This window comes from Nymphaea colorata, chromosome 5 (assembly GCF_008831285.2).
Source record: "Nymphaea colorata isolate Beijing-Zhang1983 chromosome 5, ASM883128v2, whole genome shotgun sequence".
Lineage (NCBI taxonomy): Eukaryota > Viridiplantae > Streptophyta > Magnoliopsida > Nymphaeales > Nymphaeaceae > Nymphaea > Nymphaea colorata.
Window position 1 is genome coordinate 17,446,503 of NC_045142.1, and position 24,990 is coordinate 17,471,492.

A 24,990-nucleotide genomic window follows, 5' to 3' on the forward strand; every position below is an offset into this window, starting at 1 on the left:
CATATCTTCATCCGTATTTGTCCTCTTAAAAGGCTTTTCCAAATGGCTAAAGGAATTTTGGTTGGTCCTGACATCTGAGTCTCTGACGCCGTTGTCCCTGTGATCTGTACCCCATGGTAGGGGCTTTAGGTAGCCAAGCAAAAGCATTTACTCCATGTAAAGGAGCTGCCTCGTCTGAAATCTGAAAAGTGTTTTAGCCAGGGAATGAGCTGGTGGCTGTAAATGAGACAGCGAAATGAAACCCAATTTCTGTAAGAAAGAAAATTAGTTTAAGAGGGTGCTCGCACAAGACAAACGAGCATCCTCCACATCATCACCCTTTTTCTGAACAGCAGCTCTTGTCCTGTCACGAGCACTAACTGCTCTTTCCGCACAAGTCAGTTTAATGGTATGCAGCAAATTTGCATTAAGAAAGGGAAATATGTGGGCTCTCCCGATTTGCGCCGTGCTTTTGGTATAAAATTTTGTGGGGATGGACAGTGACTCGATGTATCCTTCAATGGCCGGTGTTCTCTCTGAGCAACATTTTAGATTCAGAAATTGCCTTTCTTTCTTAGATGGTCCTTGACGTGTCTGCGATTTGATGCATTTTTATAACCTCCCGGCTTTCTGGGGGCTTCACTTTGGTGCCCAAGGAAGCAAAGCGTACGCTACTTTGTCTGCTTGCATGTGCAGTTGAGTCGTGTTTGCTTTAGGATCAGTCTCGCGGGGTTCATCCCAACTGATAATGTGAAGCAGCCAAGTGGTGGAACTTCATTTGCTGTTTTGCAGACTGGCGTTTCCTAGTCCTGTCTGAAGGTGGTTAGGGTGTTTGGTTTGGTCGCCTGTGTTGGTTGTACGGGTGTTCCGTTGCCTAGCAAGTGAAGGATTTCTTTCTTTCGCTCCCTATCTTGGTATTTATTTGTCAATCTGTGTTACTTGTAAAACTCAGAAGGAAAACAAAGTAAACAGAGGCTCTGTGTTGCTGTATTCTGTGAAAAGCTTGAACCGGTATTCTTTGGAATTGATATACTTGATCAGTTGTTCTGCCAAAGCGGTGGATATTGTTGGTAGCTTGGCTGTATTGGATTTGATCTTGAAGGGATCCTGTTGTAACAGAACCAATGTCAACTAGTATAGCCTTGCTAGCAGATGGGGTTTATGGTCCTTGTTCTCGTCGTCAAGTCTTGAGCAGATTTTGTGTAGTGGGTGGAATATCAGAATCAACTTCTTCAGACAAAGGGCGGATTAGAAGATTGAGGACGCGAGCCGTGGTTAGTAGCGAACCAATTGGTGTAACTTCTGAGTCTGTTATCAAGAAAGAAGAGATTCTTGTTCCTAAGATTGTTGAGCGTGGGAGTTCCGATGGGAAGTACTCAATTGTCGAGACAAGTGCAGGCAGCAGGGAGACAACGTTATTAATAGATGACACTTGCTATAAAACTGATTCTGTGAAAGATTATCTCGACTTTTCAAAGGATTTGGTCCGGCCGGATGGTGGTCCGATTCGTTGGTTTTGTCCGGTTGAATGCGGGGATCATGTGAAGGACGCTCCTCTGCTTCTTTTTTTGCCCGGTAGTCATCACAAACTGATGAAGGAGATTTACTTTTTGATTCATCCGTCGTCATTGTTGGTTGGTCATTTGTTATTCTTGTGTTAATTTTTCTCTGTTGTACTCCATGTTTTATTAGTGCTTTTCCATTTTCTGTACTTGAACATTGCTGGTGTTGGTTCCTCACTTTTTGGAGCTCCTTAGATGAGGCTTGTGTGTTTTTCTCTGGAATTCTGTAGGAACTGATGGCACTGGCCTAGGACTTATTACACATCACAGGGCCCTTGGAAGGTTAAGTATTGTTATTGGTTTAACCCTGCTTTATTTCTCATACCCTTTTATGTCCTACTGTTGACGGTAATATTTATGCAGATCAATTATATTTAGTTGACAGAAGTTTGACCTATGATGATGAGTTGTATTCAGCAGTTAATTTTGCATAGGTCATTACTCTTGCACCCAGTACATGTTTAATAAAATCAATGAAAAAAGATTGAAGTTTAAGCTCTTGAACTGAAAACAAAAAGCTTTTGTGTACATTGATGGGTCTGAACGTTCAAATATTTTGAAAGTAATCCAACACTGTTTCTCAGCTTAAAACTAGTTACTAAATTGATGCTGTTACTATGAGCTATTTCTGTGATGGCCTTGCAAATCAAGTTGCTCTTGGGAGATATAGTTAGATTACCTCATTTTATTACAAAGCTAATGCATTCTTCCTGAAATATTTTCCCTTTTATTCTGGAAAACAACATGATTTTACTATGAAAAGTGGTTTCATTGTTTTGGTTAGATTGTTGGATGCTGTAAAATTGCATGTGCTTCCAGAATGCATTTCACCATTTTATGATATGTTCTCTCAACATTTTCAATTTATCATTTTAATGATTTTCTAGTTGCCCACTTCTTTTTTAATCCTGTGTTATGTTACTATTTTGATGTGAGAGATCTAGAGAAAAATGGCCTTGTGATGTGGAAAACTTGGCAAGTAATGATTAGCCAGTAACGGCTGTGTACTTGAAATAGCAGAGCCCTGACTTGTATTGTATATTTTTTTACAGGATGTTTGAAGTTAGATGTATGCACATTCCAATCTTTGATCGGACACCTTTTGAAGGTCTTTATCTGACCTTGTTCTGTCCTTCACAAAATATATTTCGCTAGATATTTTGATTTTTGTGCTATGATAACGTAGATATTGAATTTTCTGTGCTTCCTTGTGTGTGTATTGGCATTTTGCAATCTTATTATGGGGCATGTCTCCTGCCATTATTAATTACGAGTTATACTTTATTCCTTGTTGAGGAAGTTCAGTATAGAGGCAAGGACCTATATTTAAGTGTTAAATTGTTATGTGTTTCAACTGTATTATTCTCTAAACTGCTAAACTTCCTGGCTTCCTGCATAAGCATCACATGAAGACTGAAAATGATCAAGAATCAGAAAACCAGTCATGCTAATGGTAACATGTAGAGAAAACATGAACTCAAAAGGCTGAGATGCAACACTTGGCCATGATTTCATCTATTATGACCATTTTCTCATTTATCAATGGCACATCTGATGCATGCTCATTGCTCAAAAGAAGCAGTCAGAGTCAGTAAGAGTTCCTTTCATATATGTTGCAGCGCAAGTATACATATACTATGTAGTATGTACCCAATAGTTTGATAGATGTAGGTCTTTAGCTTAACTGAAGCTATCTTAGGCTCAGACTGTCAGGCAAGGCTAGAATACTCTGTGATTAAACACTATGTATATGCACACATAAAAACACTGTGTGAGTTTGTGTAATAGACACTAGGAGGATGATCGTCCTAGATTCTCTACTTCAGTCTGATTCACTGGCTAACCTGATGGTACAAATATGTCCATTTCATTGCCACAGATATCACGAGATTTTTGCAAATCTCTTGATATTTATGAACAAGACAAGTAAAACGAGAATATTTAAAAAATCTAGCAAGATTTTGAAAATCTCTGTAAAAATGGATATCTCGCAATTTTCTTCTGATTTTTTGCATGATTTCCTGATAATTCTTTGTGATTTTTTATTATTTGTTCATTTATTTTATTTAGGAATTTTTATTTTTTTAAAATTTGCCAAGATTTTCCCAAGACAAATAACTTCGCCAAAAAATGACTGAGAAAAACCTTGCCGATATTTTCCCAACTATGTGACAATGGTCAATTTCAAACCATTCCAGAATAAATCACAAAAGTGAATAAAATGGGGAGATGGGGAGGTTTTACTGTTGTCACAAATATTTTTCTTGGCTGTCCATTTCCCAGGCTTTCCTTTGATTTTTTTTAGATTTTGTTTTTCTTGAGAAAATTTCAAAAATTCAAAAAAAATGAAAAGGATGTAAACATAGTAGAAAAATTATGAAAGGTTGAGTTGGTTTCATATTTTTTCTACTAATTTTATTAAAAAAATGTTGATAAAGTTTGAAACAGGTCTTAAATGAAAAATAAAAAAACACTCTGCAATTTGACATAGAAGGCATTTTCTGTAAGAAGGAAAAGTATGATGATATCACTACAATATTCTTTTTGCCATATTACGAGAATGTTGCAATATTTTTCTGATAAAAATGTTCCTTTCTGTTGTGTTGATAATATCACAATATTTTCAAAATATTACTGATATTTGTGATAATGGGCTTAATTTTGAAAGATCTTATGAAGTGTGGTAACCAGTATCTTGTGATGTTTTGATTGCTGCAATTGTAAGTAGCATTGAACAAAACTTTTCATTTGGGTGGTCAGAGAATGCTTAACGTAACTCAATTTCTGTGTTATAAAATTATGTATCCATGCACTTATGAAAACTCTTGAATTATGCTTCCTTAACTTGCTTACTTTTATTGTCAAGACTCAAGATGACTGGCATACATGATCTAGAGGAAACCAGCTTGTAGAATGTCATGAATGTCTTGTGCAGTTTCAACAGAGTATTTAGCCCCTCTTTGAGGTTTAAGCAACTATCCTACCTTTGATAATTAAGGATTTTGTATTTCAACTTCAACTTAGTGTACCAATGCATCCTCAGGTGGGTTCTGTACTTTTTGAAGTGTTTTACTGGCTATAGACAAGCAATTTAGTTGCAACTGTTGTGTCATTGGATTCAATCAATCAAATGACCTTGCCTTCTTTCTGTTTTCTCTTTATATTGCTTCAAAGCTGTTGATTTTTAATTTGATCAGGACTGGTGAAGTTTGTCGAAGAAATGGTTCAATCCGAATACAAGTTGTGTCCTAACAAACCTATTTATCTTGTTGGCGATTCTTTTGGAGGATGCTTGGCTCTAGCTGTTGCAGCTCGTAATCCTACTATCGATCTTGTACTGATATTGTCAAATCCAGGTATGTAAAGCAAATGTAAGATAAATGTCACACTGAAAAAATATATTTCTTGTGTTCTGACTAGAATCTAAACTTGTATTTTCCTTTTGCAATGTGCAGCCACAAGCTTTCCTAAGTCGCCATTATGGCCTTTCCTCCCTTTGTTAGAGTCTATTCCTGACCAGCTTCACATTGCAGTTCCTTACCTTTTGAGCATGGTAATGGGTATGTAATAAGCTATTTCTTGGCGATTTTCTCATTTCATATAACAATTTTGAGTGAAAATACTGTCTGTCAAGGCTTATGCTAGCACACAGAGTCAGCATGACTGAGGCTTGAGGCTGTTTTTTTCTTTTCTTTTTGGGTTGATATTTATAAGAATTTTGGTTTGTGATGACACATTTTTATTATATCCTTTGCCTACTTGATGCATTTGGATACTGTAGATGTGCCCTTTCACCTCCTTGAAATAACATGCCTATCCATGTACTAGAAGTTGGTGAAAATTATGGATATGGGTCTATTGAATCAGATTTCTAAAGAATCTTACACCATGATTGTGTGAGTCCAATTAGGAGGTTAGGAGCTTCTGATATTCCACATTAGAGTGAAGTGAGGCAGTAACTATGCAATTTTGATATCCCATTTGCATGGATACAGTTAGAACTCTCACTTGATCTTAATAACTTCATATAATAGTGGGTTTCATATGAAAGGGGAAGACAGACACAAATGACTAAATTGGAAAAGCTATTCCCACATTTTAGAAATTTTTTTACTGCTTGTGTAGACAGCAAAAAATTTGACTTGCAGAAATTATGGGAAAGTTGGTGGGCAATCCATCCTTAGAATCAGCTTGATACATTACCTATTGATTGCTTGCAAGAGCCAGGCTGTTGAATGATAAACTTACATGTTATGGGTCTGTTTTACAGTTTGAAGTCTATGTCCAGTTTGCTTGCACACAAGAGTTTGTGCTGCCAATGGAGCTGTATTGTCAATATTTCCTACTCTAGGATTTCTTTTCATCTTTGTGGCAGACATTTTTCATTTTTTCTCTTTACGTTGTTTAGTTTAGTTTTTTTTTTTTTTTCTTGCCACAATTTCTTTTCTGTTTTGTTGTGCATCTTTTGTCCCCTTTTCCATTTTTTTCTTCAACATACTACAAAGTAGTTGGGTACATTTGCACTAATTTATTTTTTTGTTTTGTTACTTATTTAGGTGACCCAGTAAAGATGGCCTTGGTTGATGTTGAAGAACAGCTTCCCTTTCTGGACTCTATAAATCAACTGTCAGAAAATTTGGTTTCTTTGCTGCCACGTCTTTCTGTAAGAATGTGCTGGCCATTTTTATTGTATTTGTACAGGGCCCTACACAGTTCTTGATAAATAGGCATAATCATGAGCTCTACTAAATTAATGTTGCCATTGCATATCTATTTTGGTATATTGAAGAATATTGTAGAAAAGTATAAATAAAATATGGAGATTATTTTTTATCATCCTTTTGTTGTCTCAACTCGATGAAATAGGTTCTTCTCACAATGAGATGTATATGTAAACTAATAAACTTATGTGCAAGTAGAATAAGTGTACTTTTTCTAGAATAATTTGTAGTCTGTAGACCGATCGATGTTTTCTTAATTTGCTGCTATTAGTTGAGAAATTATTGGAAGTAGTCAATGAAAATTGAAGATATTCCAGAAGCATTCTACACAAATCAAGAGAACAACAAAGGAATTAGGCTGCAAGAACTCACGATTCCCAATATTGAATATTATGTGGATTGTGCATAATTTCTTAATGAATAGAATGTGCTTCCTTTTTGTAGTAGAACGTATAGATAAGAAACCACCCTTGTCATCAATGGAAGTCCATATGAATGACTGTGATCTGAACCCTGATCCAGTTCGGTCTATGCATCCATCTCATGGCCTCCAAGTTATGAGTGGTCTTTTAACTATGGACAATCTTCTTTTGTTAGTCCACTGGAAAAGATTAGCTACTGTTAATCTTGCTCCCAATACATTGGGTTTTCTGTCTTTTATTCAATTTTCTAAAACCTGTATCGTAAGCCGTATCGGTCGGGCTTTAAGATACGCCGTATCGTAATGTATCGTAACCATATCGTAATTTTTTTACAAAAGTTATTAATAAATTATAAAAAATTAAAAAAAATCGAAAAAATTCATAAAAAAATCAGAAAAAATTAAAAATAATAAATTCTTCATAGAAAACATGTTTGAGATAATGATAGACTTATTATTGCTATAAACTTATGCATTCAATAGTTCATCATTCATAGATATCAAAATTCATAACAATATCATTCAACAAAGCATAAGCCATAAAGTGATAGAACATTCAAGTGTTCAACAACCATAGATTCATAACTCTTAAGTTGTTCGATACATATAAAATGAAAACACTCTTGAGTCTTGACTTGACTCCCAATCATGATTCATCCTTCATAATCTTCATCATCTTCATCTTCATCTTCATCGTCAAGAATTGGAAGATCCTCACCAACATATTCAGCACCAGTAGTGCCAGTAGCAGACTCTCCTTCATCAACAAAGCCTTCTGTTGCTTCAGCTTCAAGGTTGAAGCATTCAAGATCTTCATCATCAAATATTGTAGCTGGTTCTTCCTCAATCCGTGGCTCTAAATCGTCAAAATTTTCCAAGCTGATAGGATCGAACTAAGATGTGTGCTTCCTTGCTAATGATTTTTCTAATTCTCTACGTTAAATAAGAAAAAACTTGTTAATATATAATTTCATATAAATATATTGTACAAAAAATGTAAACATTAAGCTATATGCCTATATTACCTTTGTTTCAACCTCATATTTTATCGAACAAAGACAAGGTCATTCAACCTTTTATGTTCGAGCCTATTCTTTTTTTTGCTATGGATATGTTGGAACACACTCCAGTTCCTTTCGCATCCACTAGCACTGCATGTCTGGCTGAGGACTTTGATTGCAAAACGTGCTAGGTTTGGACAATTAAACCCATACCTATTCCACCACAAATCTAAACAAAAATATAACAAATCAATGTGAAAGTTTTAAAAGAATCAAATGTAACAAATGGAAAGTAAATTAAAAATTTCTATGTATTTACCTAGACGCATGGTTGTCTTGGCTCGAATGGCGACATGTTGTCCCATGTTTCGAAAACAAGTATCATATAGATCCCACTCATTGTGCACAACATCTTGTTCTCTAGAATCTGCCACTAACACGTTAATACAATCCAACAAACCACGTAAGACTTCTTTGTCCTTCTTAAATGTAGGAGAAAATCTAATTGCAGGATTTAGATAGTAAGCTGCTGCATGAAGAGGTTGATGAAGCTGTCCAGTCCACCTTTTATCTATAATCTTCCATATCGGCATATATAACTTTTTCTTTCCTTTCAAGTTGTCTCGAATTACCTCTTTTGCTTTATCCATAGCCTCATATAAGTACCCTATGGAATGTCTATCCTCGCTGTCAGCTAACCTGAGAACTTTAACTAATGGAACACAAACCTTCAATAGCTTCACACATTGTTCCCAAAATTCGTTATTGAATACAATATCCACAACTAAAGAAGCATTTCTTTTATGAGCATGTGGATATGCACACCATTCTTCACTAGCGAACATATTTCTCAAAGGAGTTCTTTGTTTCACCATACTTTGCACAGTCAATACATTTGTGGCAAATCTAGTTTGTGCAGGTCGTATTAATTCAACTCCTTTTGTAAACTTTCTCATCAAACTCAATACATACGCATGATTATAGATAAATTTTGTTACCTCTTGACATTGGTCAATGACTGATTTCATATCATGCATCTTATTAAGATCTTAAAGCATTAGATTAACACAATGAGTGGCACATGGACTCCAAAAAAATGTTCTATACTTTTGAAATAACAAATCTCCTGCAACTCTATAATTTGCATCATTATCTATAATAAACTGTACAATGTTTGCAGGTACAACTTCTTGTAAAACATTATCAAAAACATTGAACAAAATTTCAGCAGTCTTAGGAACATCAGACAAGTCAAGGGATTTCAAGAACATTGTACCTTTAGGGCAATAAACAACAAAATTTTACAAGTGTTATTGACCTTGTATCAGTCCATCCATCTGACATAATGGAGCAACCTGTTTCCTTCCAACATAATTTCAACTCATCGCAATGTTCAGACACTTCTTTGACCGTATCCTGAAGAATTTTGCCCCTCAACTGATGATATGATGACATTTTGAATCCGGGGCCTATAGAAGCAATTGCATCTGCCATGGCTTGGAATTGAAAAGAATTAGCTGCATCAAATGGAATACATGCATCATAAAACCATTTCCCTACCATCTTTTGTGCATGATATAACATATCTTTAGATGTCATAGTAGCACGAATCTGCGGCTGACCACCTGGGCTAGTATATGAAGGGAAAAAACTCTTAATAGAACCAACACTAGACCTACCAGTTGGAACTGTACCACTAGGTGGTCGCATACCATGCCTGGCCCTAATATCTGTTGTGCCTCTTCTCTTTCTTTCCGTTATGCCAGATCGACCTCCTTCATACATGATCCCTTTTCCTTTACGATCTTTACCTCTTGAGGTCTCCAAATCTGTTCTTAGACTGCTATCATCTTCATCATCACATTCATAAGCTTCTTCCTCTTCTTCTTCTTCAAAAGACTCATTATAGCCTGAAGTCTCATCTCCAAATCTCTTCATTTTCTTTTTGTATCATTTTTTGACGTAAGCATGAAGCATATCTAAACATTGCTGACGCACAAATGGAGGCAAATGTTTGTTTGGTCCTCCAACACAAGGGCACACATCTTTGGAGGTCCCTGCCAAATGGTGTTTTATTCTATTAATCCCTCCTGAAAGTGTATTCCCACAAAAACTACATTTGAGTTTCAAGCGGTTATTCTCCTTCACCCTTCCATTGCCATGTAGGATCCATATCTTCCAAAAAAAAAAAAAAACGAAATCCTATGGTAAACTTAATGAAAAACATTCAAAATCTTTCAATCTACGATTGTACGGTAAAAAATTATAAATATATAGTAAAAACATGAGATTTCATACCTTACGAAGAAGAAATGAAGAAAACCCCTTTCCTCCCAACGAAAATCAACCACCCACGCACAAATCGACCCTTTAATCTTCGATTTCATGGTGAAAATCGATGTTTTCACGGTGAAAATTGATGATCTCCTCCAAGTCTCCCCCCTTGGATGCACAATTCCCACGTTACAAATGAAGAACCCTCGGACTTTTTCAAGAAAAAGTGAAAAAGGAGGCGTCGGGTGCCTCTTTTTAAAAATTAGCACGTATAGTGCGATACGGGGCGTATCGCCCCGTATCGTACGATACGGGTCCTGTATCGCACGATACGTGCGATACAGGGCCGATACACCCCCCATTTACGATACAGGGGGTGTATCGTATCGTAAAACGTAATCGATACGATACGTATCGTACGATACGTACAACACTGCTTTTATATGTTGAGATGTTGATCAATCTCAATATGCCTGATTCTCCATGCCATACTGGATTAATGAGATTTTAGTCAGATTCATTGTTGCAAAAGAGTTGATGTTTTAGGAATATATTCTGCAAGGTCATTTAACAGATATTTAATCCATGTCAACTTATGTTGCTACAGCAATCTACCTTTCGGATCTAGATGTTTTCTATTTTTTATCACTTCAAGAAACTGTCGTGAGAAGAGAAAGACAATATCCAGTCATTATTCTTTTCTCATCAAGATCTCCTGTAAAGTTTGCATTAGAATATGATTTCATAGAAAATTTAGCATTGCCATTAAACCTTCTTATTCATTGTAACCCACCCCCTATTAGCTCTTTTAAATATCTCAAGAAACTTTGCATTCCCTATGTCATGTGCTCCTTGATTCATGCATTAAGTGAGACATCTAATTTACAGCATAGACATTACCATTTCAGGTGAACTTAAGACTATTGCAACATTTCAACTATGGTAGGAAACTTTATTTTTGATATTTACGTAGTTATCTGTCATTCACTCGCTAGAGTAGGTCACAGACCTTGACATGCCTGATGTCCTTCTTGTCCTTGACCTCATCCACCTTCTCCAGACATGCTCCTCCATCTTCTTGACCACAGAGAGTTCCTATAATGTGGGATGATGTCTCATGCTTTGGAATTAGAAGTCCTCCGTCCATATCTATATGGTTCAATTACTTGTACTTTTACCATAATAAATTGCATACAGTGCAAGAATTTGCTACTTTAGGAGTTATGGCTTGGAAGCTGTGGGCTTCAGATGTTGTTGCAATGGATGAATAACTATTAACATTTTCTGCTGCATGGATTTCATTGCTGGACTTATTGATGGAATCAGTCCATAATGCAGCATGTTGACTATAAATTGCAGGTTTTGGCAGATATAATTCCCAAGGAAACTTTGCTTTGGAAGTTGAAGCTGCTTAAATCAGCTTCATCTTATACAAATTCTCGTCTTCATGCTGTGAAAGCTGATGTATTGGTTCTTGCCAGGTCTGCTTTTATGGTTCTGGGATTTGACTTCTCTAACTTTTGACAAGCAAGATAGCAATATATTCATTGAGCGTATTCTCTTATAATTGGTGCATTTCTTATGTTTTAATTAATAATAATCTCATAAAGTGCACTTCTCTTTTTTAGACATGAAAGAGCTTTTCTAGTATAATCTCTATTCTTACTGCATGATACGGATAGGTTGGTACCACCATTGTTTTATAGAATGATCAGGCGGTCATCATTGATGTAGGGATGACTGTGGTTTGACTAGTCTATGCCAAGTAAGTTCGTTTGAGAACAAGGGGAAAAGCTTCAAGGTTATCATGCTTTCATGGTGAAAAGAATGATGGACAACGTTTTAAAATGCTGTCATGTGTGTCTGTATGTGTGTACATGTTAGTATTTGAAGAGGGAAAGTCTTTTAAAAAAAAATTGTTTATGTTTTTAACGTCATGATAACACAAGGTTTGAAGAAAAAGTTTATGGCCTGAGTGGAAGTCTTATAAACATGTTCCAACAGAATGGGTAATTGGTAAATTAATGTACCCATATTCACTTGGTTGACCAAATGGCTGGTTGGAGCATCAGTATCCAAGTTTTGAACGAGTCTGTGTAGACAGTGTAGTATGTCTATGAAGTTTAAAGTTCAGAAAAATAAGTCTTTAGTCCTAATGAAAGCTGCATCCGCTTATAGTGGAAATTGCAGCTCAGTTTTATTAAAACATGAACCAGATTTTATGTTGCTGTAGTTCATCCTTTTAGCTAGTACTGTTGTGTTGTAGTCAAACTTCAGATATGTGAAAATTTACTTTGTAGTTTATGCTTGCCTTTATGGATTGGATGGATGGTCATTTTATCCTGAGAATTTATGAACGCATTCTAGGGTATGTATTCTTGCCCTTTTCGATTTGAAAAATTTGTAAATGAGTGATTCCTATTATTTCCTATTATCATAATCGCATGAACTTATCCTGAATATATTAAGTTTACATGCTCCCTAAGTTGAAACTTCTAGTGAAGGTAAAGTCTTTTTAATGTTTTGCTCAAGCCTTAGGCTGAAAGGTTTACATCCATATGCAGCAATTCTACACCCAGCCTCAAACAAGCAAACGTGGACGTCATTACTAGTTGGGGTGCCCTCTTCATTTGGATCTCTATGTCAGTTCTGATGGCATTGTTTCTTTTCTTTCAGTGGTAAGGATAACCTTTTACCTAGTCGAGACGAAGCAGAGAGACTCTGGCATATATTACCAGATTGCAAGGTTCGCTACTTCAAGGACAATGGCCACACGCTTCTAATGGTAATTTGAAGAAAAGGCTGTTGTAATTTTTTATTTTGTATGTATTAATTGCATCAAAATTTTAAAACATCTTTGATCTGAACACTTAGCTGATCCAGATCCAGGTGTCTTTACACCAACCTCTGCCAATTTTTCTTATTCGTTGGTTGATTGTCTGTAACAGTATTGCTTAATAATTTAGCATACAATTCAAAATCAAGGATATTCATATTTGTTTACATATTGTGCAGAAAAGAACATACATGTCAAGTAATCTTGTGAACTTTCTAGTTTCTATCTTTAAATTTTTAATCATATTTTTTGTGTTTTCTTGTATACTGTTCTCTGGTGAACTTGTTAATCTTTCATAAGTTGAAGTTTATTCATATAGGAAGATGGCATTCATTTGGCAACCATTATTAAGAGTACTTCTATGTATCGGCGATCACGAAGGTTTGATTATGTCATGGACTATCTTCCTCCTACTTTAAGTGAATTCAGGAAGGTTTATGATGGAGATTATGGGTAACATTTCTTTATCTAGTCAAGAAAATTACTATTTCTTTTGGTGTTAAGCCTGCTTGTGAAGGAAATATTTGTTGCTGCATTGTCAATGTAGATGGTTTCAGCAAGCTATCAGTCCTGTGATGCTGTCAACGTTGAAGGATGGAAGTATAGTTCGCAGTCTTGCTGGGATTCCTGAAGAGGGTCCTGTTTTGCTAGTTGGCTATCACATGTTGATGGGGCTTGAAATGTATTCTCTTGTTGGGGAATTTTTGAGACAGAAAAATGTTCTTGTTCGAGGACTTGCTCATCCGACGCTGTTCTCAAGAAAAATGGAAAATGCACGGACAGAGCCATCTTCAGTTGAGAACATTAAGCTTTTTGGTGCTGTGCCTGTCACTCCAACAAATTTTTTTAGGCTTCTTTCAACAAAGTCATTTGTTCTTCTCTATCCTGGGGGTGCACGTGAAGCTCTTCATCGAAAGGTATGCATATTTTGCTTATGTCTTTATGGCCACTGTTATTCATCAATTATTGCTGTCAGTCATAGATAAAATTCATTTCTGCTGAGATGCTCCTTGGGTATAGAAAGGAAAAATAAGCAAGCAAGAAAGAGAGGAGAGTCCATATTCACATGCACAAGTACAAAAACCCATACATATTTTTCATGATGAGAAGTTGAGAACTATGACAAAACCTTCAGCATAGAAATATAAAAATCAGCATTACAAAATAAAATAGTATTACAAATTTTACATACTTTGGTATAATTTGGAGTCTTTTAGTGTTAGTTCCGAAAAAGGAAATTAGACACTTGTTGCTATCTGTTACATGGGCTCATCATTTGGCCTGCTTCACCTGTATCTTGTCCTGCTATTGCTCCTTGAGTGTTGCAACAGCATGAAGTCTCAATTGTGTAGTTGTCAGTGGTGCTTTTAGCAATATTGGAAGTCAAAATGTCATATGTACACTGCAGTGGCACCTTTTTTTTTTCTCTCTGAGTGCATATCTACACTGCACAGTCACCAGACCAGCACCCACACCATACATCTTGCACTCATGTGATGTAGGTTGTATGACCAAAATATACTGTAATATCATAATATAAGGATAATCTGTAAGAGAATCATTTGCATCAGTTGGGTGGCTAGCACGTGGATGGTGTGTTCTACATGAACTCTATAGTCTTGGTTCTCTCTCTCTCTCTCTCTCTCTATATATATATATATATATATATATATATATATATATATATATATATATATATAAACCCGAAAAATGGCCGTTTAAAACTTAAAAACGTTAAAAATGCGTTTTTTTGCGTTTTTTCACTTTTTTCATTTTTTCCAGTTTTTTAATGCCAAACAGTTTTTTGTTTCATTTTCTATTTTTTTATTTGTTGCAAATGTACTTATCTAATGTTTGTGTTATTAGTTTCTCACTTATTTTATTTTTTCCTCATATATATATATATATATATATATATATAGAGAGAGAGAGAGAGAGAGAGAGAGAGAGAGGAAAGTTGGTAAAAAAAAAAGGACCACTTGTGTAAGGAACAAAAACAAGTCCCATTAGAATTATTATAAAATTAATGTTTATAAACACATTAGGAGGTTCAGATTTTGTTTAAAACACTGTGTAACACAAATTAGGATGTCTGGTTTTTATCCGTTACCCAACTTGTCTGGTATTTACCAATATATATATATATATATATATATATATATATATATATATAGAGAGAGAGAGAGAGAGAGACAGAGAGAGAGAGAGAGAACAAGACGAGCTGCCCAGCGGGCTCACCAGCAACGAGCGAGAGGGAGCTGCCGGAGGTCCCCTTCCTTCTACCCATCAGGTAGATGATGAGGTGATTGCAAGAAAAAACATTTTAAAAAAAATAAGGGCCGTCCTTCTGAAATGAATATATGACCCTAATTGAAGTGCTTGGTGACTCTGGATAGTCACTATTCAGGGACTCATATATATATATAGGGGAATTTCCTGGCAAGCGGAAATTCTACCCTGATGTGGTTTTCCTCAGGATGTATCAAAAAAATGTTGGGTTTAAAAATACAAAAGCATGAAGTTTTTCAGCATTTTTATTGCAAAAAATGAAGTAATTTTATTTTGAAAATAAACAAATATAAATTATTTACCAACTAGTGCTTATCCCAAGATGTTGACAAAAGTTTCCTCGAATTATTAACCTTGTTTCTTTGAAAATCTCAGGGAAGATATTGCACAATACCTTGATAGCATTGTGAACAGTTTTCTCTTCGTAGCAATATTTTTAGACTATTTCTATATTTTTTCAATGTTATTGACTAAATGGTGATGGTATCACAATATATTCAAAGTGTCGGGAGTATGTAAATATGATCTGTACGTACTCCGAAAGTTAGGGGCCATGAGCAAACTGTTCAATGGTTGGTGCTTATCCATAGTCACTGTCAAGGCTGTTTTCCCTTTTTGGATGAAGTTTTTAACATAGTAAGCATGGCTTTGATTTTCTTAATTTCCTGAAAAAAAAAAAAAGAATACCACCTGAGCCACCACCAAGAACCTCTCTTCCTTGGATTCCATTTAAAAAGATTAATTATTTGAGAACCTGTATCACTGTATGTACTTTCATCTGTGCTGATGGGGCTTCTAGTGTTACTGGTCAGCCATCCAAGCTGTTACATTTTGTTCTTACAGCTACAGAAGTCCACTAAACTGTGAGGATAGAGGCGTTATTTCAGCTTCTTTGTTATTCTCTTTTGGAGCGCTAGTAACGAGCTTCAAAGTCCCTAAAGTGCATGGATTGTTTTTTTCCTCCTGTTCTTGGGACTAATGTCAATATAAATTTGAAACCTTATCTTGAGAAGTTTTTTTTTTCCATTTTCTATTTGTGCTTAGATTATGCTCTATCGTTGTTAGCTTGATCTGCTTTATGAAGGGCACTGGTGCTGTCATTTCTTTTAATATCACCTTAATGTACTAATGTTGATTAAAATGATCTTGCCTCCTTCACAAATATCTGATTATTGGTAAATGTTTACCAGGGTGAAGCTTATAAGCTCTTTTGGCCTGAACAATCAGAGTTTGTAAGAATGGCTGCTCGGTTTAGAGCTACTATTGTGCCATTTGCAGCTGTTGGTGAAGACGATGTTGCAGAGGTAAGCAAGTAGATTGACCTTGTTGAAGGTTAAAAAGACAAATAAAGTTGACTCTCTCTCTTGCTAGTACAAAGTTGTTCCATGCACACTAGATAAAGGTGACATACTAAGGCGGGCTACTCCCATTTGCACCATGAGATGCCATTTGCCATGTCAAGAGATGATTAATAACCTTTAGAGTAACCAAAATCAGGCATGCTTTAGTGCAAATGGCCAAATGAGGTTACTGGGAAAAAGTCTGTATCATCTCGGCATCTTGCTTTGGTGATGGCCTTCATAGTTGTTAAATTCATGCATTGTATGTCATTTGGGTTCAGTCATCAGTCTTAACTGCTTTTCCTCCCTGCAGCTAGTTATTGATTACAACGACCAGATGAGCTTTCCTGTAACTAAGCAATGGATTGAAGAGTTTAATGAAAATGCCATAAAAATAAGGTACTTTCCAAACTCTAGATGTCTTATATATAATTGTTTTTGTTACCGAGACTACAAAAGGCATGGTTGTGCTGGTGCAAGAACTCCGTTCTCCTGCATGGAAGGTATGCAGTGAGAATGTCCGTTATTCATCTAAGCTGGGATCCATCTGTTGCTAATCCTTCGCTGTCTTGATGACTGTCCCTGCATGGGGCAAATTATAAATCCTGTTCATGGATACCAAGTCCATGGGTCCCAAATGCACATTTAAACACAATAAAATAACAAAATGCACTATTTGGTGACAGAAGTTCACTAACCTCGCAATGTGGACACAGGGCTGGTGCCTCTGGGGAGGTTGAAAATGAAGCCCTTCACTTGCCTGGCCTATTGCCAAAAGTACCAGGGCGGTTTTACTATTTCTTTGGGAAGCCTATTGAAACCAGCACAGGTTTGACGGACAAAGAGGAAGCACATTCTTTGTACCTGCACATAAAATCAGATGTTGAGCGCATGTTTGAATATCTAATAAAGAAAAGAGACGAGGACCCCTATAGAAGCATTGTACAGAGATCCATATTTCAGGCGACATGGGGAAGTGACCGGGAGATCCCTACGTTTGAATTGTGATAGCGTGAGCAGAAGCCGGTCGTGTTGTTTGTTGTATAATATGTCACATGGAAACGTAATTCAAATTCTTTTATATCATGGCTATTTTTATTTCCGAAGCTGGTTTTGGTCACTTATAATCATATTTTCTTGTTCATTGTGATGATGAAAGATGACTTCGCAGAAACTGCATAAATGCGTGTTTGCATATGGTTCAGTAAGATGCTCTCCTTATGCTTAGCATTAGAGTTGCATGGGAGCAAATTTCAGGCATGACTTTTTTCATATATATTGGTTGCTATCTTCGGTAATAGTCAGCAGGATACCTGGAATCTGCATGTGACACACTGTATTATCAACTTCTGCACTCTTTTTTGAGTTTTCTGGGATGGAGATTTTCCATCTTCTCTTCTGCCCATATGACATCCACCACCTTCAATTAAAAATGCATGTCACCTTCTAAGTTTGTTTCTGTATTAGGCCTGTAGCTCACGATCATTCGGGTGAATACAAGTTTTTCATCAACCAGCTGCACTGCTAATAAGCAAGGAGAGTAACATGCTTAGAGTATGACCAAGTTTACATCCTTGAATTCTCTTCTTCTTTAACCTAAGATGCTGCGAGAACCAACAAAGGACCAGCTTTCATAAAATGGGAACAAGTACGCACTAAGCAGCTTAACTCCTCGAGTTAGGATTCTGATTGATCTCTTTAGAACCAACACACATTGTCTCCAAAAAGTTGTTGCTGGAAAGGGGCTTTGAGGGGGATCCTTGGTTGGTTTCCTGCATCATCAGATTTGGGCCCTCTTATTATGAAAATTTCTGAAGTTTCATCACTGGGTTATGTCTTTTTCTGTTATTCTAAGAATTCGTTTCCTACATACGATTCATTCTTTGCTGCTATCCCAACTTTTGGCCATTCAGAGGATTTGATAAGAAAAATGCTGAGCCTGCTCCAGAAGAGATGAAACATGGTTGGAAGAAAAAGGCTTTAGTGCAATACTGTAAGGGCCCTCATTTGGCAAAGGAAACAATTTGTAAACTGCTTTATGAATATGTCTCAAAAATTAAGGCAGATTTATGAAACACTTAAAGATTTATGAAAAACTTGAGTGTTCTGTGAATCTGTTCCAATATTAAGGGCGTATTCACAAAACGATGTACCTTAGGGATCACTTGGCACTAGTGAAGTTTCAATGAATTAGTAAGAACATGTTGCTATTTTGATTTTTCTGGGTGTTGTGCTCCTATGCTATGTAGGGTGGAGCATAATACTGAGTTGAAGTACATTGCCTCTTACTAGGAACCAATGCTGCCTTAGCACAATCCTCTTGCAACCTGAAAGATTGGAAGATTGCTTCTTGAACATTTAGGAAACAGCCATTCATGCACCTATACATCTCTTGGATGGAAGGAAATGCTTGGAATCACACGCGGCATCAGGTGATGCCTGAATAGAGCATTGGGCTGGTGTGCTTTACTTTGAAGTGTGAAACTTTGTCAAAAAAGAAAGAAAAATAAGTTAAAAAAAAAACCAAATAAAAGTGAAGAATTGTGACATATGCATTGAGACACCTGTCAAAATTACCGAAAACATCACATTATTGTATTTTTGGCACTTTTTACATTTTTCTCAGAACCGCATATTTTAAATCCAATTTTCTAATTTATTGTAAGTAAATCCATAGATAAAATTTTCTATTACGTTTCTTACTTTTCAACTTGTGAAATTTCTCAAGAAAAGAAAAACTCCCACTTAATAATCTGAAGGGAACTATGCCAATAAATTAAGACATGAGAACAAATATCTGTGACAATGGTTCCAACTCACTTTTTTCCAACCTTTTTATGCATTTTCTTTTTGCAGGGTTATATATATATATATATATATATATATATATATATATATATATATATATATATATATATATATATATATATATATATATATATATATATATATATATATGGAACCACTTTTTTCCAACCTTTTTATGCATTTCCTTTTTGCAGGGTCATTATATATATATATATATATAGTCACTGTTCTGGCAAATATTCTGCCTTTCTTCCTCAAATATATCTCATAAAATAATTAGTATACCTGGTCCATTGACTTAAAATCCTAAACTTTTGGCAGTCTTATCATTCAGCTGGTTTTTTAGTTCATGAGAAAGATTCAAGTCTGGGTATTTATTTTGATTCTGCTCCATCTCAGTTCTGAAATACTACATTGAGTCGCTACTACAAGTGGAAAAAATTCAGATCTGGACCTAAAAATCCAATCAATTGGAACCAAATCCAAACCAAATAAAAATATCTGAAAATATATGGAGCCGGATAAAAATGTCGAAAAAAAAAACCCGGGAGCAATTACATTTGGATGCACAGGATTGTGAATTGGATTAAACTGAATAAGTAACGACTCGATCGAACCTAAATCTTACGAATTAATCCAAATCTGACTCACTGTATTAATCAGGACCCTACATTAACGGTCCAATAACTGATTTAGAACACTGGGGCTGCATGCACTTAAATATTCAAGTTGGCAATTGGCAGAAATGAATATATTTGTTTGCCCCTTTCTTTTCAAAAGTAAATGCCCCTGGTAACGCTTGCTGATGGGCCTTCGTTAATGAATTCATTGGAGTTTCATCCTTCGGCATAGAGGTAGATGCATTCGATTCCTCATGATTAAATGTTGTGATATATATTATTTTTCAGTTTATTGTCGATTCATCTTCACTTTTATATATTTTTTATTTACTTACACTTTTTATGTAGTCAACTATTCTATCATGTACACTTGGTTCTTCATTTGTTTTTATACCTTATTTTTTGCTAATTTCATAAATTGTACTTAGTGCTATCATTTTCACTTGTCATATTCTTTTTATGTTTGCGTAATCGTTCTATAAATATGTCATGCAGCAAATAAATTCAAATTTTTCTCCAGAAACATTTCTACTGATCACTTCCTACTCTAAATCTAATTTGGGCAGCATAAAATCAAGATTTCAGATCTGTTTACACAAAGATTCGACAAATATAAATTCTCAGTTCCGAAACCGCAGTTTTTCAATGATTAATGGCCAGGCTTTCCATTCATCTTCTAATCATAAATCTGATTTCTCAAACGGTTTCTTATCATTAGTGCACTCCAAAAGATTTTGCCGTCGTAATAACGGAAGGTGAATCAAATCACCGGAGTAATTTCTCCGATTGATTCAAATTCTTTTTGCAGTTATAATAATCGCAATCATGCAAATTCTGCACCCTATATATACCACCAAATCGTCACCTGAAAAATCATACAGTCTTTACTCCTCCTTAAGAATTGTAGCGCCGCCATGGCCGCCTTCTACTCGAGTTTCATCAACCTCCTTCTGGTGCTCCTCCTTCTGCATTTCTCCCCCATCACCTCTGCTAGAATTAGCAGAGCCGCTTTCAGTACTGGTCCCATTGGTTTCTCCCTGGAACTCATTCACCGGGACTCTCCTCGTTCTCCTCTTTACGACCCTTCCTCCACTCCCGCTCAGCGAGCCGAGCAGGCGGCTCTCCGCTCCATATCGCGCTCCGGCCACTTCGCGTCCGGATTGACAGCAACACCTGCTTCTTCTATCAATAGCGTTGCTCAGAGCCCCGTAAGGCCGGGAAACGGCGACTACCTCGTCACCCTCTCTTTGGGCACTCCTCTCCACTCATACTGGGCCATTCTCGACACCGGCAGCGACCTCACCTGGACACAGTGTCGCCCCTGCGACTCCTGCACCGGCCGAACCCTTTCCATGTTCAACCCCCTCGCCTCCTCCACCTACAAGAACCAGGGCTGCGCCTCCAGAGGCTGCACCGCCCTCCCTGCTGGAGAAAGACACTGCAACGCTGACGCCGTCTGTGGCTTCCGCCACACATATGGCGATGGCTCCTTCGCCGGCGGCGACCTCGCATCGGAGACCCTTTGGTTTGATGCCGGCGTTAAGTTTTCGGACGTCGCCTTCGGCTGCGTCCACGACGAACGCGGCAGCCTGGCACTGCATCAGGTTGCCGGCATCGTGGGCCTCGGCGGCGGGCCTCTCTCCCTCATCTCCCAGATCGGCTCCTCCGTAAGCAACAAGTTCGCTTACTGTCTCGTTCCGCGGACCGCCGGGAAGCTCAAGTTTGGCGCGGCCGCTGTATTCCCTGGCTCCGGAGCGTTGAAACAAACGCCCCTGTCCAAACAAGGCGAGCAGGGCACATATTACGTGCTCTACCTCGATGACATCAGCGTCGGGGGCAAGAGGCTCCACATAGAGCCTTCTCGCTCCGTTGTTCCAGCGGGAGAAAGCATGAAGGGTATTGGTCCTGTCGTGATAGACTCAGGCAGCACGCTGACGACGCTGACCAAAGACGTGTACGCCGCAGTGGAGAAGGAAGTAGCAAACGCAGTGAAGTACGAGTTCGCGCCTCCTCCGAAGGGTTATGAACTGTGCTACAGGGCGGATTTCGCCGACCTGAGATATTTTCCGGCAGTGACATTCCACTTCGAGGGCGCCGACTGGACGGTGCCGGCGTGGAGCTCGTTCGTGAAGGCCGGGGAGGGTGTGATGTGCCTGGCGATTGTGCACACAGACGGGGTGAACGTGTTTGGGAACGTGGCGCAGCAGAACGTGTACGTGGAATACGATCTGGGGAAGGGGATGCTCTCCTTTGCTCCCACTGATTGCACCAAGGCCTAAATGTATAGGACTCTGTGTTCTTTTATCTTCTCTTAATACTTGTGGGTCCTCTGTTAAGCAGCAGTAGTAGTTTGCCTTTTGTACAAGGTGCTAATAGTTAATGCAGTTCATGGTAGCAAATCTCTCTCTCTCTCTCTCTCTCTCTCTCTCTCTCACATAAAACTTTATTGTGGTTAAAACATTCATATTATAGTCTGACCATAACTACTAAATTAAATATATTCATTCATAATAATAATAGATTAGGAGTGCCACTATATTTCAAAATCATTCATCCCATTTTCTGATGCAACTTATCCATTATTATATGATAATTTCTTTAATTTTTTATATATAAAGAATAGAAACAGAGACTATTAATGTTTATTATTTTGAATCTTTCCCGTTTCTTTAACTCACCAAAGTCTACAGAACGCAATTTTTCATAAACAGCCATAATAGCTAAAGCAGAAATCTAAAGAAACAAAACCAAGAACATCAACGACGGGATGATCCACCAAGAGCCCTTCTCCGGCGACAGTAATCCCTAGCCGCTCATGCTACAGTCAGTAGGCGCAATGGACAGCACCCTCTTCTTTAGGTCATACTCAACGTACACATCCACCTGCGCTCTGCTGCCAACGATGGTCAACGGCTGCGAAACGGGCACGAAGGTGCTGCAGATCACGCCTTTGCCGGCAACCGCAAAAGCGTTCGCCGGCGACAGCAGCCAGTCGCCCCCTTCCAAATGCAAAGTCACGTTGGGCAATCTGTCCAGTTCATTGTCATCAACAAAACTAAAGCATAAATCGAGATAGTCTACGGGAGATGTCACCGGCGGCAGCTTTACGGCGCTTTTCAAAGCGGCCTCCAGAAGACTGTAGGCTTTGGAAGTCAGAAGCGTGTTTGTAGTGCCGGAATCGATGATGGCACCACCGTCACCGGTCGGCGTCGGCTCAAACGTTCCCGCCGGCACGTTAAGCTTCTTCTTTCCGACGCTTATGTCCTTGAGGGCCAGATAATAATAGCCAGTATCGGCCTCCGAAGGCTTCACAAGCGGGGTTTTCACTACGTGTCTGACAGTGGCCGGGGGTTCGGCACTTGCGCCGAACTTCAAGGAGCTGCTCGAGTTACTTTGCGGCCATGTTAAACAGTATGAGAATTTGTAGTCGACGGAGGAACCCAACTGAGATATGAGCGACAGTGGCCCTCCTCCAAGCCCAAGAATCCCAGCCGCACCGTCTCCGTAGAAGGTTCCGCCGTTCTTGTGGCCGCAGCCGAAGCTGATGTTCGGCACCTTGATGCTTTGGCCGGAGTTCACCTCGAAAGCGAGTGTCTCCGAAGCCATGATTCCCTTCGTAAAGGAGTGGTCGCCGTAATCGTAGGCGTACTGGCATTGCTTCCTTAGATTGCATCGGCCTACCATAGAACAAAGACTGGAGTTGCATCCCAGATTCTCGAAGGTAGAAGAGTTGCGGGGATCGAATATGTGGGAAGGTTGGCGGAAGCATTTCTGGCAGGGAAGGCACTGAGTCCAGATGAGGTCGCTTCCCGTGTCGATGATCATCAAGTACTCGACGGCCGGAGTTCCTATCCCGAGCTTCACGAGGTACTCGCCGAGGCCGGGACGCACCCTCATGGCCATTGTGCCATTAGAGGCTGCGGAAGTTCGAGAGGAAAGGTGGGCAAAGCGGGAGAAGGAGCGCTCGGCGGAGTGCCGGAGGCGATCGGAGAGCGTGGAGATTGGATCGTGAAGAGGCGAGGAAGGAGAGTCGCGGTGGATCAAGTCGAGGACGAAGCCTTTCTGTGCGTGAGATCGAATGGAGTAGGTGGGAGAAGACTGCAGGAGAAGAAGCAGGGAGAGGAGGATGGTAAGGAAGGTGGCAGCCATGGCGGCGATGCAGGTGGTTGTTAGTGAAGGTGCGGTAATTGGAAATTTGTATGCATATATACAAGGGCCTGAAGTAGCCAGTTTAAGCAATGGCTTTCAATTTTCCAGCAAAGGCTCCTTGGAAATCCAAACCTTCCTCCTTTTACTTAATAATAAGTAATAATAATAATAATAATAAATCATATATTGTTATTATTAATTAAACTTGATCATGTGTCAGGATCATATATTGTTATTACATCTAATTTTTGGTATAAAATTGTCTCAGAAATCCGTTCACATCTGAATTTAGATTTCGTGGAAAGAAGGGAGATTCAGTTTGCTGTTATTTATAGAAATACCCGGATAAAAATGTAGTTGCAGTTGTATTGTCATGAACTGAGATAACTAAAGAGGCGAGAAAGGGAAGTTCTTCTAGGGAAACTGGAAAATTCGTACAAGAAATATATAATGAGTATTTACAATGTTTACGTAATTGTACAGTACTGGTTCACGATACACTTTCCTTTGATCTCTTAGGTTGCCAAACTTCAGAGCCTGAACAAGACTCACCGGAATATTTTTATGAATATGGAAAGCTTCCTTGCGCCGGCAGCTTCTCCGACGTCACTACTACAACCGTTAATTCGATAGTAGACTAATTATGAATAGTGATTCTCAACATATATTAAATGAAACCTAATAATCCCCCAAAGAACATCAATTTCTTCACCTTTAAACTCTCTTCACTTAGCTCATACTGAAAAAAAAACTTTTTGTAAAGACAGAAAATAGAAATGGAACAGTAAAAAGGTTATAAAGAACATTTTTTTTAACAAATTATCAAAATGTCCTTCCCTCCTTTACTGCCGACAGTGTGCGCATGGCACACGTAACTTTCTCTTTTAACTGGTTATATGCAGAGGCATGTGCACCATTACATTGTGCACATATTTCATAGACGAGCGTTTATATTATCATTTCTCTAAGATACTCACGCCCATATTCAAG

At 38.1% G+C, this 24,990-nt stretch overlaps 3 protein-coding genes across 3 annotated transcripts; 2 read left to right on the plus strand and 1 right to left on the minus strand.

Moving 5' to 3' along the window:
* The first annotated feature begins 222 nt into the window (after positions 1–222).
* Positions 223–17,525, plus strand: LOC116254771 (phytyl ester synthase 1, chloroplastic). The gene is made up of 13 exons (XM_031630341.2): positions 223–1,554; positions 1,772–1,823; positions 2,594–2,649; positions 4,739–4,897; positions 4,997–5,101; positions 6,098–6,204; positions 11,318–11,439; positions 12,635–12,743; positions 13,114–13,247; positions 13,342–13,711; positions 16,274–16,387; positions 16,737–16,822; positions 17,140–17,525. The coding sequence occupies exons 1-13, from the start codon at positions 1,104–1,106 to the stop codon at positions 17,429–17,431; spliced, it is 2,157 nt and encodes a 718-aa protein (XP_031486201.1). The 5' UTR covers positions 223–1,103; the 3' UTR covers positions 17,432–17,525.
* Positions 17,526–20,262: 2,737 nt separating this feature from the next.
* On the plus strand, positions 20,263–22,226 carry LOC116254823 (aspartic proteinase CDR1-like). The gene has a single exon (XM_031630424.1). The coding sequence runs from the start codon at positions 20,766–20,768 to the stop codon at positions 22,128–22,130; it is 1,365 nt and encodes a 454-aa protein (XP_031486284.1). The 5' UTR covers positions 20,263–20,765; the 3' UTR covers positions 22,131–22,226.
* A 430-nt stretch (positions 22,227–22,656) lies between these two features.
* LOC116255216 (aspartic proteinase CDR1-like) lies at positions 22,657–24,000 on the minus strand. Its single transcript, XM_031630997.1, has one exon. The coding sequence runs from the start codon at positions 23,998–24,000 to the stop codon at positions 22,657–22,659; it is 1,344 nt and encodes a 447-aa protein (XP_031486857.1).
* Positions 24,001–24,990: the final 990 nt, after the last annotated feature.